This window comes from Trichosurus vulpecula, chromosome 7, assembly GCF_011100635.1.
Source record: "Trichosurus vulpecula isolate mTriVul1 chromosome 7, mTriVul1.pri, whole genome shotgun sequence".
NCBI classification, from domain to species: domain Eukaryota; kingdom Metazoa; phylum Chordata; class Mammalia; order Diprotodontia; family Phalangeridae; genus Trichosurus; species Trichosurus vulpecula.
In genome coordinates, this window is record NC_050579.1 from 80,667,575 (window position 1) to 80,688,755 (window position 21,181).

The following is a 21,181-nucleotide window of genomic DNA, read 5'->3' on the forward strand; positions in this document are numbered from 1 at the left end:
GAAAAATATGAATTGGTCTCAGGCCATGGAAGAGCTCAAAAAGGATTTGGAAAAGCAAGTAAGAGGAGTAGAGGAAAAATTGGGAAGAGAAATGAGAGTGATGCAAGAAAACCATGAAAAACAAGTCAATGACTTGCTAAAGGAGACCCAAAAAAATACTGAAGAAAATAACACCTAAAAAATAGACTAACTCAAATGGCAAAAGAGCTCCAAAAGGCCAATTAGGAGGAATTGAAAGGCAGAATTAGCCAATTGGAAAAGGAGGTCCAAAAGACCACTGAAGAAAATACTACAAGTGGAAGCTAGTGACTTGATGAGAAATCAAGATATTATAAAACAGAACCAAAGGAATGAAAAAATGGAAGACAATGTGAAATATCTCATTGGAAAAACCACTGACCTGGAGAATAAATCCAGGAGAGATAATTTAAAAATTATTGGACTACCTGAAAGCCATGATTAAAAAAAGAGCCTAGATATCATCTTTCAAGAAATTATCAAGGAAAACTGCCCTGATATTCTAGAACCAGAGGGTAAAATAGAAATTGAAGGAATCCACCAATCACCTCTTGAAAAAGATCCAAAAAAAGAAAACTCCTAGGAATATTGTCGCCAAATTCCAGAGCTCCCAGATCAAGGAGAAAATATTGCAAGCGGCCAGAAAGAAACAATTTGAATATTGTGGAAACACAATCAGGATAACACAGGATCTAACAGCTTCTACATTAAAGGATCAAAGGGCTTGGAATATGATATATAAGAGGTCAATGGAGCTAGGATTAAAACCAAGAATCGCCTACCCAGCAAAACTGAGTATAATGCTCCAAGGCAAAATATGGATTTTCAATAAAATAGAGGACTTTCAAGCTTTCTCAATGAAAACACCACAGCTGAGCAGAAAATCTGACTTTCAAACACAAGAATCAAGAGAAGCATGAAAAGGTAAACAAGAAAGAGAATTCATAAGGGACTTACTAAAGTTGAACTGTTTTGTTTACATTCATACATGGAAAGATGATGTGTGTAATTCATGAGACCTTTCTCAGTATTAGGGTAGTTGATGGGAATATACATATATATAGACAGAGGGCGAGTTCAATATGAAGGGATGATATCTAAAAAAAAAAAACAAAATTAAGGGATGAGAGAGGAATATATTGAGAGAGGGAGAAAGGGAGAGATAGAAGGGGGTAAATTATCTCACATGAAAGTGGCAAGAAAAAGCAGTTCTGTTGGATGGGAAGAGGGAGCAGGTGAGGGGAAATGAGTGAACCTTGCTCTCATCGGATTTGACTTGAGGGGGGAATAACATACCCACTCAATTGGGCATCTTACTCCACAGGAAAGTAAGAGGAAGGGGATAAAAGAGGGGGGATGATAGAAGGGAGGGCAGATGGGGGAGGAGGTAATCAAAAGCAAACACTTTTGAAAAGGGACAGGGTTCAAGGGAGAAAACTGAATAAAGGGAGATGGGATAGGATGGAAGGAAATATAGTTAGTCTTTCACAACATGAGTATTGTGGAAGTGTTTTACATAATGATGATACATGTGTAACCTATGTTGAATTGCTTGCCTTCCTAGGAAGGGTAGATGGGAAGGGAAGAGGGGAGAGAATTTGGAACTCAAACTTTTAAAAGCAGAGACTCAAAAAAAAAGTTGCTTTTGTATGCAGCTGGGAAACAAGATATATAGGGAATGGGGCATAGAAATCTATTCTGCCCTACAAGAAAATAAGGGGGAAGGGGATCGAGGGGGAGTGGGGTGACGGAAGGGAGGGTTGACTGGGGAAAGAGGCAATCAGAATATATGCCATCTTGGAATGGGGAGAGGTAGAAATGGGGAGAAAATTTGTAACTCAAAATCTTGTGGAAATCAGTGTTGAAAACTAAAATATTAAATAAAAATGATAAAATTAAAAAAAAAATGGAAGTGGTACTAGGGGAAAATGCTACTAATTCTGAATGAGGAACCAAATGCTCAAACTTCATATTGGTTACACAGAAGTTCTAGAAACCACAGAGGAAAATTATCACTCTATCTTCAGATTTGTGACAGTGAGAACAGTAAGGCATAATCTTCTGACATCCATCCTTAGACTTTAGGGGAAAAGACTACAAAGGATTCAGAAAAAGATTAGATGGAATCCCACCGCCTAAGACTCTATAAGGAAAGTTGGCCCAGAAGAGATACGAAACTGTCAAGAATGAAACTCTAAAAATAAACAGAACGTAATTCTGGGGAAAGGTACAGGCATAATAAAGCTAAATTTCAGGGGCAGAGTCAAGATGTTGGAAAGGTAGCATTTTTGTTTTAGCTCACCCAGCACACCTACACAACAACCAAAAAAAACCTGCAAGATCAAATTTTGAATGGGAAAACCAAGGAAAATGTCACAGTGAGTTATATTTCCAAGCCAGTGGTTAATATTTCTTTTTTTTTTCCCAGAGGTTATTAAAGATGACTATTTCATACCTAGCTCCCCTAATCACTTGTTCTGTGTACCACACTGCTTCAGGGTTCAGGGGTGTGTAGCACATCCAAATTGGGTAGGGGGTATCTAAGAGCAAGTGTTGATATTTGGTGAGCCTATGGTTAGCTAGCCACTGGTGGCCATCTGCTTCTAGGATGCTCTGGACTCGATGGGGAGTCACAACTTCTAAAGGCCGGTCTGCTAGAGGTTTAGAAGCTTCCTCAATTGGAATGGCTGTAGCAGGCATGGAGTCTAATTGTTTCGAAAAACAGGCAACTGGCCTGGGGTTAGGTTCAGTGGTTAATATTTCAAACACAAGCTTGGGAAAAGTCAGTAGTCATATTTCCAACCCAAGCTTAGGAAAACAGAGAAATCTGTTGACCTGGGTAGTGATAGGTTGGCAGCAGTGTGCAGCATTATAGCTCTTAGGGACTGAAAGGGGGCCAAGACAGCATGCTAGGGCAGGAAGCACAAGGGCTGAAAGAGAGCCCAGGGGACTCAATAAATAGCACTGGGCACAAGAACTGAAGCCATCTGGTAGGTCTGTCACCTATTACCGAGTTCCAGGTCACAGACCCAGTATAGAGAAGTCTTGAGTGAGCAGGATCTTAGCTGAATAACTGAACACAGAACAAATTCCAGAAACTTTGCTGGGTAGCAACTCAGTTCTAAACTTTAGCCAAGCACATAAGCCTTCAGTGGAATAACCAGGAAAGAAGACCAAGATCAAAGAGGGGGAAACAAGTTTAGATGCTCTGAACCTATAGGCTCTCAGCAGGCTAACAGTGCCTGAGTCCAGCAGCAATCTATATTCAACTATACACAAGCCAACAGACCCAATTTGCAAAGCTCAGATTGAGAGGGAAGTGAACAGTCCTTTCCCCTAGATCACAACACTCTGGAATCATTGATAACTTGCAGGACCCCAGACTGAGATGTGAAAGTAGCAGAAAACAGGACAGAAGATCAGGCCAGATGTTCCCACAACCTCACCCCTATAAGTAAACAGAGCCCAATACTTCCCATAAAGTCCAAAGGTCAGAAATAGGCCAGAAGAATGAGCAAACAAAAAAAGAGAATCAGACAATAAAAAGCTACTGTAGTGGTAAGGAAGCTCAAAACTCAAATACTGTTGTTTATAAGAAACACGCCTGAAACTGAAATTAAACATGGAGTTAAAATAAGGGGCTGGAGCTGTATCTACTATGCTTTAGCTTAAGTAAAAAAAGGCAGAGGTGGCGATCATGATTTCAGACAAAACAAAAGTAAAAATATACCTAATTAAAAGACATAATTAGAGAAACCACATCTTACTAAAAGGTATTACAGACAATGAATTGATATCAATGCTGAACATGTATACATCAAACAGCATAGCATTTAATATTTTAGAAGATAAATGAGCTATAGCAGTGTTTCAACAATCTGGCTAGCAGCTATTGTGGGAGTGAAAGCCCAACAACAAAAACGCTACCAGCACGCTGCAAAAGCACAGGTTCTTTTGATCTGCTTAACTAAGGAAAGCTATGTGAAGGGGTTGACAAGCTTACTTTAATTCAGCATACAAATATCATTCACTTAGTTCAGGGGGAAAGACCAGCACACCCTGAACTTCAGAGCAAAATACAAACAAATTACAAACATCAACAGAAAGACCTTGTCTGATTCAAATCCCAATACAGTTACCAGAGTATAACAAAGTCTCAGCATCCAGGTTACAAGCTGGAGTGCCCTTAGCTACAGCTGCCCGGAGTCTCTGCATCAGCACACCAGCACAAGTGAGAGCCCTTGCGCAAATGGCTCTGTCCTCTCTTCTTATAGGGCTTCAGACGTCATCAAACGTCATCTGAATGACCAGAACTTAGGCTGCTATGATTGGCTCTTGAGTTATCCCCTCCCCTTAGGACCCTGGGAGGTTCACATCCACATAGGTTAGGTTAACACCTAATGGGGTTAGAGCCTGGGGTTTGGCACCTAGTAAGACTCGATGAAATACACTGGATTACTCAAAGCAAACAAAAGCCAAACTCTTCAAGGGCACTTGTTGAACTAAGTGTTAAGAGCCCATTTTGCTTACCAACACAAGGAGGAAACAGATAGTAAAACTATAATAATGAGAGACCTAAATTTACCCCTCTCAGAATTAGACAAATCTAAGCATAAAATAAACATGAAAGAAGTTAAGAAGCTGAAGAGAATTTTAGAAAAGGTAGATATGATAGACTTCTGAAATGGGAATGGTAGTATACCTATTTTTCTCAGCTATACAGGGTACCTACACAAAAAATGATTATGTATGAGGGCATAAAAACCTCATAAACAAATGCAAAAAAGGCAGAAATATTAAATGCATCTTTTCCCGACCATAATGTAGCAAAAATTACATTCAAACATGGGCTTTTAAAGCATAGATTAAAATTCATTAGAAACTAACTTAATCCTAAAAAATGGATGGGTCAAAGAACAAATCACAGAAACAGTCAATAATTTCATTAAAGATAATGACAGTAATGACACAACAGATAAAAATTTGTGGAATGCAGCAACAGCAGTGTTCAGGGGAAAATTTATTATCTCTAAACACTTACAACGATAAAAGACAGAAAGAATAGATTGATGATTTGGATATGCAGCCAAAAAAATTAGAAAACCAACAACTTAAAAATCCTCAATTAAACACCAAAATAGACATCTTGAAAATCAAAGGAGAGAGAAACAAAACTGAAAGTTAAAAAAAAATTGAGGCCAGAGCCGAGATGGAGGCTGGAAAGCTGGGACCTGCTTAAGCTCTCCCCCAGGTCCCTCCAAACATCTATAAAAAATGGCTCTGAACAAATTCTAGAGCTGCAGAACCCACAAAATAGCAGAGGGAAGCAGGGCTCCAGCCCAGGAGAGCCTGGATGGTTGCTGGGAAGGGTCTATTGCATGGAGCTGGGAGAGGAGCTGAGCAGAGCCCAGCATGGGCTGTGCCAGGACCAACCAGACCAGAAGCAGGGCAGAACAGGTGGTAGGGCCCTGAATCACTGAGCTGTGGCAGTTATCAGACTTCTCAACCCACAAATGCCAAAGACAACAGAGAAGGTTAGTGGGAAAAGCTGCTGGGACAGAGTGAAAAGAGTTCGAGGTTGGCCACTGCCAACTTTTCACTCAGTGAAAAGACCAGAGCTGAGCAGAAAATCTGACTTTCAAATACAAGAATCAAGAGAAGCATGAAAAGGTCAACAAGAAAGAGAAATCATAAGGGACTTACTAAAGTTGAACTGTTTTGTTTACAATCATACATGGAAAGATGATGTGAGTAATTCATGAGACCTTTCTCAGTATTAGGGTAGCTGAAGGGCACAGGGTGAGTTGAATATGAAGGGATGATATCTAAGAAAAATAAAATTAAGGGATGAGAGAGGAATATATTGAGAGAGGGAGAAAGGGAGAGATAGAAGGGGGTAAATTATCTCACATAAAAGTGGCAAGAAAAAGCAGTTCTGTTGGAATGGAAGAGGGGGCAGGTGAGGGGGAAGGAGTAAATCTCGCTCTTATCAGATTTGACTTGAGGAGGGAATAACATACACACTCAATTGGGTATCTTACCCCACAGGAAAGAAGAAGGAAGAAGATAAAAAGAGGGAGATGACAGAAGGCAGGACAGATAGGGAGAGGAAGTAATCAAAAGCAAACACTTGAAAAGGGACAGGGTCAAGGGAGAAAAGTTGAATAAAGGGGGACTGGACAGAAGGGAGCAAAATATAGTTAGTCTTTCACAACACGAGCATTGTAGAAGTGTTTCGCATAATGATACACATATAACCTATGTTGAATTGCTTGCCTTCTCAGGGAGGGTGGGTGGGGAGGGAAGAGGGGAGAGAATTTGGAACTCAAAGTTTTAAAAGCAGATGTTCAAAAAAAAAAGTTGTTTTTGCATGCAACTGGGAAACAAGATATACAGGCAGTGGGGCATAGAAATCTACCTTGCCCTACAAGAAAGTAAGGGAAAAGGGGATGGGAGGGAGTGGGGTGACAGGAGGGAAGGCTGACTAGGGAACGGGGCAATCAGAATATATGCCATCTTGGAGTGGGGGGGAAGGGTAGAAATGGGGAGAAAAAAATTTGTAATTCAAAATCTTGTGGAAATCACTGTGGAAAACTAAAAACATTAAATAAATAATAAAATATAAATTAAAAAGAAAAAAATTGAATGAATAAAACCAGGAGGTGTTTACAAAAAAAAAGACAAAATAGATAAACCATTGGCTAACTTGATTTATAAAACTTAAGAAGAAAATAAAATTACCAGTATCAAAAATAAAAAAGAAGAATTCAAAACCAATGAAGATGAAATAAAAACAATGATTGGGAGCGATTTTGCCCAACTATATATGCCAATAACACTGACAATCTTAATAAAATTGGATGAATATTTACAAAAATATAAATTGCTCATATTAACAAGAAATAGAATGCTTAAATAACCCTATCTTAGAAAAGAAAATTGAATAAATCATAATTGAACTCCTTAACCAAAAAACAAAAACAAAACCTAAACCCCTAGGATTAGATGGATCTATAAGCAAATTCTAGCAAACATTTAAGCAACAGTTAATTCCAATACTACATAAACTGAAAAAGATAGGTTAAGAAGGAGGACTGCCAAATTCCTTCTATGACCCAAATAGAGTATTGATACTTAAAGAAGAGAGAGCGGAAACAGAAAGAGAAAACTATAAACCAATTTCTCTACTGAATATTGATACAAAAATTTTAAATAAAACACCAGCAAGGAGAATGCAGCAATATATCACAAAGATCATATGCTATGACCAAGCTTGGATTTATAACAAGAATGGTTCAATATTATCTTGGTCCAATATTAGGAAAACTATAAGCATTAATGATCACATAAATAACAAAACCAAGAAAAATCATGATTATTTCAATAGATGAAGAAAAAGCTTTTGATAAAATACAATACCCATTTCTGTTAAAACACTAGAAAATTTAGGAATAAATGGAGCTTTCCTTAAAATGATAAGTATTACCCATTTAAAACCAAGAGCAAGCTGTATTTATAATGTGGATAGGCTAGAAACTTTTCCAATAAGACTGAAGCAAGGATGTTCATTATCACCACTATTATTCAATATTGAATAATAATGCTAGAAATGTTAGCTATTGTAATGAGACAAGGAAAAGAAACTGAAGGGATAAACATATGTAAGGAAGAAGCAAAATTATCACTTTTTGCAGATGACATAGCACTGGAATTGGTTCAAACAGGGAAGAGTATATCTACAGATCTCTCTCTATATATATGTATTCCCATGCATATACATACACACACACACACACACACACACACACACACACACCACACACACACATATACACACACAAATACACACACACACATTCAGTTGGGTATAGAACGTTATCTTACACAGAGGGAAGTAGGAGAGGAAGGGGATTAGAGAAAGGAAGGGGAAGTGATAAAAGAGAAGACAGATCAACGGAGGCAGTGGTCAGAAGCAAAACAGACTTTTGAGGAGGGACAGGGTTAAAAAAAGAGAGAGAAGTATAAACAGAAGAAAACAGAATGGAGGGAAGTGCATAGTTAGAAATAATAACTGTGAATGTGAATGTGATGAACTCACCCATAAAACAGAAGCAGACAAGAGAATGGATTAGAAACTAGAATCCAACAATATATTGTTTAAAAGAGACACACCTGAAACAGAAAGACACTCACACAGAGTTAAAATAAGGAGCTGGAGCAGAATCTATTATGCTTCAGCTAAACTAAAAAAGACTGGGGTAGCAATTATGATCTCAGACAAAGAAAAAGCAAAAATAGCCCTAATTAAAAGAGATAATCAATTTTGATAAAAGGTACCATAGACAATGAAGTAATAACATCAAAAAATTTTACAGGTAAAAGCCTCATTTTTCAAATAAATATGGAACTAAGTCAAATTTATAAACACAAGAGCCACTCCCCAATTGATAAATAGCCAAGGGATGTGAACAGGCAGTTTTCAGAAGCAGAAATCAAAGGTATCTATATAGTCATATGAAAAAATGCTCTAAATCCCTATTGATCAGAGAAATGCAAATTAAAACAGCTCTGAGGTACCACCTCACATTTATCGGAAATGACAAATGCTAGAGGGGATGAGGGAAAATAATTAATGAAAATATGGAAAAATAATTAATGAACTTCTGGTGGAGTTGTGAACTAGTCCAACCATTCTAGAGGAAAATTTGGAACTATGCCCAAAGGGTTAAAAAACTGTACATATTATTTGACCCAGGAATACTACTACTAGGTCTATATATCCCAAAGAGATCAAAGAAAAAGGAAAAAGACTTTTTTGTACAAAAATATTTGTAGCAGCTCTTTTTGTGGTGGCGAAGAATTGGGAATTATGGGGATGCACATCAACTGGGAAACAGCTGAACAAGTTGTAGTATATCATTAGAATGGAACACTATTGTGCTATAAGAAATGACAAAGAAGGATGGTTTCAGAAAAATTTGGGAAGACATATGAACTCATGCAAAGTGAAGTGAGTAGAAACAGATCACTGTGCACAGTACTAGCAATACTGTAATGATGATCAACTGTGAAAGACTTAGCTACTCTGATCAATACAATGATTCAAGACAATTTAGAAGGGCTCATGATGAGAACTGTTGTCTGCCTCCACAGAGAGAACTTAGGAACTGAGTACAAACTAAGGATAATTTTCTCACTTTATTTTTCTTGCTCTTTTTTTTTGCAACATAGCTAATATGGACATATGTTTTCATGATTTCACATGTATAATAGATATCATATTGCCTACCTTCTGAATGAGTGGGAGAGGGGCTGGAAGGAGGGAGAGAATTTGAAACTCAAAATTTTAAAAGAAATGTTAAAAATAACTAACTTTAAAAAAATTAATAGAGGGGGGCGGAGCCAAGATGGCAGCTGGTAAGCAGGGAATAGTGTGAGCTCCGTACCGAGACCCTCCAAAAACTTATAAAAAATGGCTCTGAACCAATTCTAGAACGGCAGAACCCACAAAACAGCAGAGGGATGCAGGGCTCCAGCCCAGGACAGCCCGGATGGTCTCTGGGTGAGGTCTATCCCACACGGAGCTGGGAGCTGGGAACGGAGTGGAGCAGAGCCCAGCCTGAGCGGCGTGGACCATCCAGACCAGAAGCCGGGTGGAGGGGGCCCTAGCGCCCTGATTCAGTGAGCTGCGGCAGTTATGAGACTTCTCAACCCACAAACACTAAAGACTGCAGAGAAGGTTAGTGGGAAAAGCTGCGGGAGTGGAAGGAGTTCGCGGTTCGGCTTCCAGCCCCGGGGGCAGTGGAGGTGGGGCAGCTACAGCTGTTGTTACTTCCGGCTCCAGGCCCACCTGGTGGGAGGAATTAAGTGGCGGATCAGAGCAGGAGAGCACAGCCTGCTAAAGATCTGAGCCCAGTTCAGGTTGGGGGTTCTTGGGGAAGAAGCAGTGCTGGTGTGGCAGAGCTGGGACCTCCCCCCCAAACATGGAACATAGAACTCTCTAGTCTACAAGCAGTCATACCCCACTGAAAAACTCAAGGGTCAAGTTAGTTGGCTGGGAATATGGCCAGGCAGCGAAAACGCACCAAGATTCAGTCTCAGACTTTGCATTCTTTCTTTGCTGACAAAGAAGACCAAAACATACAGACAGAAGAAATTAATAAAGTCAAAGAACCTACAACAGAAACCTCCAAGAAAAACATGAACTGGTCCCAGGCCATGGAAGAGCTCAAAAAGGTGTTGGAAAAGCAAGTTAGAGAAGTAGAGGAAAAATTGGGAAGAGAAATGAGAAGGATGCGAGAAAACCATGAAAAACAGGTCAATGACTTGCTAAAGGAGACCCAAAAAAATACTGAAAAATACACTGAAGAAAACAACATCTTAAAAAACAGATTAACTCAAATGGCAAAAGAGCTCCAAAAAGCCAATGAGGAGAAGAATGCCTTGAAAGGCAGAATTAGCCAAATGGAAAAGGAGGTCCAAAAGACCACTGAAGAAAATACTACTTTAAAAATTAGATTGGAGCAAGTGGAAGCTAGTGACTTTATGAGAAACCAGGATATTATAAAACAGAACCAAAGGAATGAAAAAATGGAAGACAATGTGAAATATCTCCTTGGAAAAACCACTGACCTGGAAAATAGATCCAGGAGAGATAATTTAAAAATAATTGGACTACCTGAAAGCCATGATCAAAAAAAGAGCCTAGATATCATCTTTCAAGAAATTATGAAGGAGAACTGCCCTGATATTCTAGAGGCACGGGGCAAAATAGAAATTGAAAGAATCCATCGATCGCCTCCTCAAATAGATCCAAAAAAGAAATCTCCTAGGAATATTGTCGCCAAATTCCAGAGCTCCCAGATAAGGAGAAAATACTGCAAGCAGCCAGAAAGAAACAATTTGAGTATTGTGGAAACCCAATCAGAATAACCCAGGATCTGGCAGCTTCTACATTAAGAGATCGAAGGGCTTGGAATGCAATATTCCAGAGGTCAATGGAGCTAGGATTAAAACCTCGAATCACCTACCCAGCAAAACTGAGTATCATGCTCCAAGGCAAAATATGGATTTTCAATAAAATAGAGGACTTTCAAGCTTTCTCAGTGAAAAGACCAGAACTGAATAGAAAATTTGACTTTCAAACATAAGAATCAAGAGAAGCATGAAAAGGTAATCAAGAAACAGAAATTACAAGGGACTTACTAAAGTTGAACTGTTTTGTTTACATTCCTACATGGAAAGAGGACATGGATGATTCATGAGACCTCAGTATTAGGGTAGCTGAAGGGAATATGCATATATATATATGTTTATGTATATATATAAGTGAATGTGTATGTATGTATATATCTATGTGTATATATATGTGTGACACAGGGTGAGTTGAAGATGAAGGGAAGATATCTAAAAGAAATAAAATGAAATTAAGGGAGGAGAGAGCATCATACTGAGAGAGGGAGATAGGGAGAGATAGAATGGGGTGGATTATCTCACATAAAGGTGGCAAGAGGAAGCAGTTCTGTGGGAGGAGGGGAGAGGGCAGGTGAGGGGGGAACGAGTGAACCTTGCTCTCATCAGATTTGGCCTGAGGAGGGAATACCATACATACTCAGTTGTGTATCTTACCCCACAGGAAAGAAGAGGGAGGAAGAAAAAAAAAATAAAAGGGGGGGGGGGGATGATGGAGAGGAGCGCAGATGGGGGTGGAGGTAGTCAAAAACAAACACTTTGGAAAGGGGACAGGGTCAAGGGAGAAAATTCAATAAAGCGGGATGGGTTGGAAAGGAGCAAAATGTAGTTAGTCTTTCACAACATGAGTATTATGGAAGGGTTATACATAATGATACACATGTGGCCTAAATTGAATTGCTCGACTTCTTAAGGAGGGTGGGTGGGAAGGGAAGAAGGGAGAGAATTTGGAACTCAAAGTTTTAAAATCAGATGTTCAAAAACAAACAAAAAAAAGTTTTTGCATGCAATTAAAAAATAAGATACACAGGCAATGGGGCGTAGAAATTTATCTTGCCCTACAAGAAAGGAAGGGAAAAGGAGATGAGAGGGGAGGGGGGTGATAGAGGGGAGGGCTGACTGGGGAACAGGGCAACCAGAATATACGCCATCTTGGAGTGGGGGGGGGGGTAGAAATGGGGAGAAAATTTGTAATTCAAACTATTGTGAAAATCAATGCTGAAAACTAAATATGTCAAATAAATAAATTTAAATTAAAAATGTAAAAAAAAAAAAACATGTTCAAAAACAAAAAAAAAAGTTTTTGCATGCAACTAAAAAATAAGATACACAGGCAACTGGGGTGTAGAAATTTATCTTGCCCTACAAGAAAGGAAGGGAAAAGGGGATGAGAGGGGAGGGGGGTGATAGAGGGGAGGGCTGACGGGGGAACAGGGCAACCAGAATATATGCCATCTTGGAGTGGGGGGGAGGGTAGAAATGGGGAGAAAATTTGTAATTCAAACTGTTGTGAAAATCAATGCTGAAAACCAAATATGTTAAATAAATAAATTTAAATTAAAAAAAAGAAAGTAAAAAAAATAAATATAATGAATTAAGTTTTTTTTAAAGGACTAGAAAGGTGGGGGTGGCGTGAGATTAGGTTATTAAAGACTCTGCATGCCAAAGGGTTTTGTATTTGATCCTACAGGAGACAGGGAGCCACGGGAGTTTATTGAATGTGGTGACATAATCAGATCTGCACTTTAGAAAAGTCACTTGAGTAGCTGAATGGAGTATAATGTGAAATGGAGAGAGACGTAAAGTAGACTATTTCAGCGGTCGAGGAGTTAGATGATAAGAGTCTGTACCATTAATAAGCTCATGTTAACTATGAGAGGGTCGTCTATCTCTAATCAAGTATTCTTAGCCTTCTATCATTCAACATTTTTATCAATGACTTGGATTAAGGCTCAAATTACATGTTTATTAAATTTGCAGATGATATGGAACAGAGGGAAAGCTAATACACTGGATAAAAGTCTACCTGGTGGCCATTCACTGAGCAAGCATTTATTAAGTATAGAAATATATGTCTTTGCAAACAATCCCTTGTAAGGATTTTTTTAAAAAGCTTTTTTAAATTGTTTGTACTTTTTTCCGCCAATGGAAGCAGAGATAAGGAGCAGATGACCATGTATAGTGGGAAAGAAATCAATACTATTTTAAGCATATTTATAATGTTCCATTCATTATCCTTCTATCTTGGGGAAAGCACATGTAAAAGAAGAATGGAATAGCCTCTTGTGTAAAGTAGTTGCTAGATCCTTGCTTCCCCAGCTACCTAACTTGACTAGAATGGCTGAAAAATTTTAAAAGGCCATAGAATTACAAAGTGGAAAGTGTGGCTTAAGAGACCTTGCAGGCTTTGAAGTAAGGAGGCCTTTGGGCTCAAATTCTGTCTTTGATACTTTGTGACCATGGACAAGTTACTTAAACTTTATAAGTCAGTTTCCTCATCTATAAAATTGGGTGATAATACCCCATAAGTTTTTGTGAGGTTCAAATGAGATAATATATGGAAAGCACTTTGTAAACTTTCAAATGCACAAATAAATGTCAATTGTTATTATTTATTATCCCATGAGTAAACAATATTATTATTCCATGACCGGGAATAAGAGGCAAATGGAGACCTGAAGTAGTACACTTGTGAAAATCTCACAAGAAAATGGATGGTATGTCTGTTTTTGATCTCTAAAATTAACAGTACAGAGAAATTGGAGATACTTCAGGAAAGAAAGGGAAGAAATCTTGTCAGGGTCTCTTGCCATGAATGGGAGGAAGGGCAAGCTAGTTTGTCAGTCCCAGAACTGCCAGAAGGCAGAAAACTATCTTCATCCACTAGATCTTCTAGAGATGACATTTGTTTCCTTTTTTCTAACTTAGGTTCTGTATATACAGAACTAGCTTCTGTATATCAAGCAGAAATTATATGTGATGTTATCATATACTGGGGCTGTCGAAAATACAGCCTGCAGGCCTCATGGGGCCCACAGTGCGATTTTATACAGCCCGCCTGTGAGTTTTAATTTTCATGAGTGAAAAAATAAAATAATAATTTGCATGGAATGTGTATTAGATTTTTTGATTCCATCACTAATAAATAATCTCGTTGATGTTAATTTTCTTTGGTGTTTTTAAGCAGTATTATGGATGGAACATGTTGCACAGAATCCTCAATAGATCTGTGGGATACGTTCTGTCTGTAGCTCTATGATCAATTTCACCCAGTGAATAAGTATCATATGCCAACTACGCAAGACACCATGTCAGGCACTAGACAAAAGGGAAGTGAAACAGTTCCAGCTTATGTTCTACAGTGGGAGACAGATGTACATACATGGGCACACACAAAGCAGATGAAGGCATTTTGGGGCAGGGAAGACGCTATAGCTGGGGAGGTCAGGCTGAGTTTTAAAGGAAACTAAGAAGAGAAAAGAAGGCAAGCTGTAAACCAGGCACAAAGGTAAACAACATAAAAGTAGCTATGTGGGAGGAGGAGGAAGGTCAGTTTAGGTGGAGGATTAGAGTGTGTGCAGAGATTAATGGGTATGAAGACAAAGGAAAACCGGAACCAGATGGGGAAGGGCTTTGAGTGTCAAACAGAACACTTGTATGTGATCCTAGAAGGGATGAGGAGCCACTGGAGCTCACTGAGTAGGAAAGTGACATGGTCAACAGAATCAAAATTGCTTCAAACACCCTAACTTCCGAGGTCCTCAACTTACTCATTTTCCACAACCTATTGTGTGAGGTAGTGAGAGAATAAAGTGTGAAGACTTCACAGGGTATATGTGTGTATATACATAAATATATATATATTATTATTAATGTTTGAGAATCAATATTTAGAGAAAAGGGAAATGGGATAAATTTGAGTCTGTGGGAATCTGATTATTTAGCCTTTAGGAATGTCTTTCTCCCCCTTCTTTAGATTTACAGATGTTGCCTCAGCTGTGAATGGAATACAAGATTGTGAAAGCTTCCCTATGAATAACTCAGGCAAAGTGATACTCAAATAGTACAAATTTAGTTAGGATGTGGACCTCATTAGGCCTAAGTTTCGTTTTCCTGTAAATCATACGATTTCGGGGAAATCAGGTGGTATTCCCCTCTCCCCCTCCCCTAGCCTACTCACAAACTGCCATCCTAACATTAAAGTTTCCCTATAAGGTAATTCTGTAGTTTCTGTGCTGGTACTGGGTAAAACTTATTCCTGGTTAGATTGTGAGGCCATCTGTCCCCGCAAATGGGGACAGAGGTCCAACCTCTGGGGTGGGATTTCTTAGAATTGTTTGTACAAGGATATATATCCCCTTGCTTGCCTTCTCCCCCTTGCCTCTCTTCACTACTATCTCCACCCTGGTAGTGGGAGATGCCCAATTCTCGCGAGACTTGATCAAATAAAGCTTCTGTTTTGTTTCTACCTTGAGAAAGCCGAGACACCTCTGTTTTTTTATTTGAGTCAGTGGTCTGTTGACCCACACACTATTCATCCACTCCACCTCAGCCCCACAAAGACATGGTCATACCTTTGATCTTGCCATCACCTACAAATTCACCACTTTCATGTTGATGGATTCTCAAATTCCTTTATCTGATTATAATCTGTAGTCATTTTACATCTTTCTCTGCCTTACAACCCCAAACCCTGTTCTTCATCTTCATTGTGAACTCCAATTCCCTCAAAACCTTTATTCTTTCCCAGGTCATCATCCCTTCATGGACAGTCTCTTCCCTTCCCCATCTTGACCTGCTTGATGAGCCAGTTCAACTCTACACTGTCTTCTTCTCTTCTGACCCTTGGCCCTGAGAGCCAATCTTGCCCTGCCAAGCTCCAGTCTTGGATTATTGCAAACATCCACTGCCCTTCCTCCTACACACATCCAGCTGAATCAAGCTGGAAAAAATTGTGAAACTGTGCTAACTGAATCTTCTATACAGAGATGAAGTTCTCAACATCAAATGTAAAAATAAAATGCTGACATTAAAGAATTCTCATTAAAATATTTTTAGCTAGTTGATTTCAGAATTCCTATTTAAATTACTCACCTGTTAGAAACACGTAATTATAAATCTAAATAGATAAGGCATTCATTCATCCTTAATATTTGCTAGAACTAAAAATGATTTCGTTTTAAAAATACCTCTTTCCTTGTTTACTTTGTTCAATCAAATCCAATTTCAACTCTGAACATTTTTCTTTCAAATTCTGTAAACTTTGTTCCTTTTCAATCACTGTTTTCTGGCTCTGTTCTAATTTATCTTCCGCTTCCCTATGAAAAGAAATGAGCATGAGGTTTTAAGACAATAAGGAAAAGATGAGTTATTTTAGAATTCTGGTATTTTGTATACATTAACTTAAATAGAGAATATAAGATTATCTCCAAAAACACTGCAAAGAGAAAAATCTGAATCTGCTATCTTTCGAATTATTTTCTTATTGACTGCTTAATGAGTCAGCATATATCCCTCAAGTTTCAAAATTCAATCCATCAATAAATATTTTAAATGAAAAGTAACATGGTAATCATTATGGCAATGGTTCCCTGAAGCTTTAATGACTCCCGAGATAGCAATTATTAGTATGCATTAGTATGCAGTGATTAAGAAAATACATGACAAAAAGCTACCATGAATTTTATTAAGTTTATATTTTATTAAATACAAAAGCATCTACACAAGTTTTGAAAACAGTAATATGTTTATATTTTGTGATTTTATCAGTAATATTTATATTTAGATACAGACAATCATTTTATAGGCTGCTGTGTTTGGGCTTCACAGGTATGTTTAAACTTCACAAGTCTGACATGTAGCACAGAAAGCAAGGTTCAGATAATATTTTCATAAACTTAATATCCATTTAATTCAAGGCAAAACAAATTATTTTGAGATAGTGCAGTAGATAGCACATTGGAAGACCTCAGGAAGACCTGAGTTCAAATCCAACCTCAAGCACTTACTGTGTCACCTGAGTAAGTCATTTAGCCTATCTGCCTCAGTTTTCCCATCTATATAGAAGGGATAATAATAGCACATACCTCCCAGGGTTGTTGTGAGGATAAAATGAGATATTTGTAAGGTATTTTGCAAATCATAAAGTACTATATAAACAGTAACTATTTATAAATAGCTATTTATAGTAGCCAGTACTTAAGCTCAGTAAGTACAAGGTACTGAGAATCACAAACTCACCATCTGCAACTAAATATTAACCACACTGATATTTAGTTTTTCTAGAGGGTCAGGAATTTGTTTCCTAGTCTTTCCTGCTGTGTTCATTAGCCAGATTTTGGTGCTTACTCATATGATAAAAGTTGGGAAATAGGTTATCATATGAACTAGAATGGGTTCTGGAGGCTGGTAAGTAAAGTAAAGGAGCAAACACCACCTATCCAGTTCAGCTTCATTCACTCACATGTCCTCTCACCACCTGGACCCCTACAATGAACACAGCTCCTGGAATAGTAAAATAAAGACACCTTGCCCAGAGGTCCCTTTATCCAAGGCATTATACCACTTTCTTCTCAAGGCAAATAACTGCCCTTCCCCATCAAGGGGACCTAGGAAGAGAGAAGGCAAGTGGCCTCAGGTCAAAGAATCTACATTGTTCCTCCTTGTACCCCAACAGGGGCCAAGAGGGTTTGAGGTATGTAGTAGAGGCTCAAGGAATATCAGCTGACTGAATAAAGGAATGACAGCAGCAAACATACAGTGGAAATTGAAAGTTACAAAGAAGGAGCTTTGACAACTCAGTCAATTAGGGTCACAATATATGATTGCCTTTCTTCACTTTATTCAAATATCACTAACATTTTAATAGGAAGAAAAGTACAGTAGAAAGAACAAAGTCCACCTCTTCTAGTAATCTTTGTGACTTTGGGCAAGTCCCTTAGCCTCTCTGAGCTTCAGTCTCTTCTCCCATAAAATCAGGGTTATCACTTCTGAGGTCCCCTTTCACCTATGATCTTGGGATTTTAAGCACTTTGTTTTCAACTTACCCAGGAAGGACTGACTGTATTGTTTTAAAGCAGATAAGAAAATTAACTAGTTCAAACTTTAGTTAGAAGGTATAAACTATGCAACAGGTTTAGTCTTTTTTTTTTAGCTCAATTACTACATTTTGTCACATGGACTAATAATAGTATTCAATTAACTCTTTGTGGAAGGGATTAACTCTTTACAATTAATTTGAATTACACCTGGAGCACAGGATTTGTTTTCAACTACCGCTAATTATATCGCCTTTGCCCACTTACCCTGCATTAAACCTACAGCCTTAGCTTAGGCTACAAGAGAAAATCTCCTTTTTCAAATGAAACGTCTACTTCCTCAGCTGAAAACCCATTTTTCATCAAAGATAGGAAAACACTAATTTACAGTTGCTTCCCACAGCCCCCACACAAGTGAAAACCACAAGAACATCAAACTTAGGAAAGCAAAATCTATTGAGAATGATAACTGCTTCACTTCTAAACGGCACAGGTCTATAACCAGAAACTAGGAGATGAGCAACAGGAGCAGTTGTTTAACTGCCTCTCAAGTTGTCACATACACATTCACTATTTTATGTGAAAACATCATAAATTTCCAGACTCTCTGGCACAAAAAGTATACGCTCCAGTTTTTTTTTAATCTAGGGATTACACATGTTCCCCACGATGAAGTGTCTTTTTTTTAATATTAGTATATTTAGTAAATGTTTACTGAACTTTATGCACATAGGTTTTCTAATCCCTACAACTCACAGGCCACTTTGATGGAATCTAGCCACTGCCCCTAACCCCAATATCTCAACCTCCTCATATGCCTCACTGGCTCACTAGAACAGCAGGCGTGTCAACCACATTTGTCAAGTCTCAAACAGACCCACAACAGCCAGCCAATCATAAAGCAGCATCAACACGACATAGAGTAGGATGTTTGACCACTAAATGAGAGCTTAAGTGGACATCTTCAAAGTAACAACAAAGAACAGTCCTAAGATGAACTTATGATGTAGAGAGGCTTACTATAATATCATTATCATATATTAATGCCCCCCATGGGCTTTTCTGTACACATTCTGGGTAACTGCGTGAGCGGTTCCACCAAGGCTAGGACCCCTCCCATAGCAACAAACTCCTCCCATATTTTAATATTCATATATTCTGTAATGATGTAATTTTATCTTTCGCTTTATAAAAATCCCTGTCTTGCTTTAATAAGCTGCTAGTTCCCTCTTAGAGCCCAGCCCACTTTCTAAGAAATGTAATTCTCAATAAATGCCTTTGCTTGGGTTGGAGATGGTCTGAGTCTGTGAATTCTTTTGAGGTGACCCCTCAATACACTTTGCAACCTCACCCAGATGCCACCCAGCTTCTTCAAACTCCATTTATCTGATCTCATCTTCTTCCCTTTTAGTCTCTGATTCCTCTCTATTAGAGAATTAAGTAAGATTAAGGCAAGATAAGAAGAGTAAGAAGTCTCAAAACATCCCATTTGAGGTTTGGTATTTTGCCAGTGAAGATTAGTATTCTTTATTATGTGATGGTACAAAATGTGGCAAAAATAAGATACAGAATTTAATATATACCATATATCTCTAATTATTAGAAACTTGTACATTTTAATGAAGTGGTACAAGATGCAAATATATTATCACACAGACAAAACACATTATAATGGAAAGGAAGGCTCTGAAGATTGGATTCAGTGAACATTGGGCACTGTTTCTAAAAAAACTGACCATTAAGAATGTACTAAGGGGCAGCTAGGTGGCGCAGTGAGTAGAGCACTGGCCTTGAAGTCAGGAGGACCTGAGTTCAAATCCAGCCTCAGACACTTGACGCACTTACTAGCCATGTGACCTTGGGCAAGTCACTTAACCCCAACTGCCCTGCTTTAAAAAAAAATTAAAAAAAAAAAAAGAATGTACTAGAAAAAACAGAATTTGACAAGGTCATACATTTAAGAAAGATAATAATGTAGAATGTTTCTTATTTTCTACCTCAAAACTTTATCTTGGGCTGAAACTTCTGCTTCCAAATTTATAATCTGTTCTTCTAATATTGGGATGCTAAAGGACTGTGACTGAGTACTTTCAAGAATGCAAATCTGAAATTTAAAAAAAAAAGCAACATATTTAGTCTCTCTGAGCCTTAGTTTCCTCATCTGTAAAATGAGACTGAGTTAGATCAGGTCTCCATAGCCCCTCCCTCACTTCCACCACCCTGATGATCAGTTATAGAACTGATAAATGCAATAAGTTTTAGGGTAACCACCAACTTCTTTCCTTTAAGGACCTAAGTATCAAAAGAAACAACCCTGTTCTCTCCCCCCACCCATTAACCTAAAGGTCATATTTACTTACCAGTAATCTCAATACTTCAAGGATCTCCAATCATCTGGGGAGAGATTGTGGGGGGTAGGAGTACACACTGAGAAAGGGGAGTCAACTTTCCATTTCCCCAAAGGATACGATGCCAACCATTGTCCTACTCTAAAAAGCTCTAATTGGTATAATATAATTGCTATAAATAAAATTTATCAAGGAGCAAGCAATACTAAACCAAACACAAGAATAACATTTTTCCTTTAACTGGGAAATGTAAAAAATGCCAAGTTAGTTACCTTTTGCCCTAAACATAAGGATTTAACATATTAAGATACATACTTTTGTTCTTGATTGTGTCAATTCAAAATGGAGAGATTCTATTTTATTCATTAGGGTATGATTCTGAGAGATCAAAGAAGCATTATGTTGCCGAAGTTTATTCAGTTTCTCCCGAAGGCCTTTATTTTCCTGATCCACACTTGTGTTATTGATAGAAGATACAACATAAGACTAGAGAGCAAGAAAGAAAGTCATCTATTTTGAATCATCTTACTTTAAAAAATCAAAGTCATTATACATTATAAATGAGAAATAAAGATTAACAACAGTTTTGTCAGTCAATGAGTGCTAACCATTTATTTACAAATATGTCTGAAAATGAAGAGTCAGTCTAGGTAGATTTACCATTTCAAATTAAATGAATTAATAAATATGAGCTAGATAAGGCATTTAACTAGGGGAATATGTGACAGTCTCCTGAATCCTGAGGAATAGAAGAAAGAGTACTAGATATGGTTCTTGGTGCTGTTCACTACCTGTGTGCAGCCTTGG

The 21,181-nt window shown here is 38.2% G+C and overlaps 1 protein-coding gene across 1 annotated transcript in view; it reads right to left on the reverse strand.

Annotated features, from left to right (window-relative positions):
- The window catches only part of CCDC18 (coiled-coil domain containing 18), a 113,194-nt gene that overhangs the window by 83,872 nt on the left and 8,141 nt on the right, over positions 1-21,181 (reverse strand). The window contains exons 5-7 of the mRNA XM_036768204.1: positions 20,690-20,833; positions 20,024-20,130; positions 16,179-16,307 (exon numbers count right to left, since the gene is read on the reverse strand). Coding sequence (XP_036624099.1) covers positions 16,179-16,307; positions 20,024-20,130; positions 20,690-20,833 — 380 coding nt within the window. The remainder of the gene's footprint in view (positions 1-16,178; positions 16,308-20,023; positions 20,131-20,689; positions 20,834-21,181) is intronic.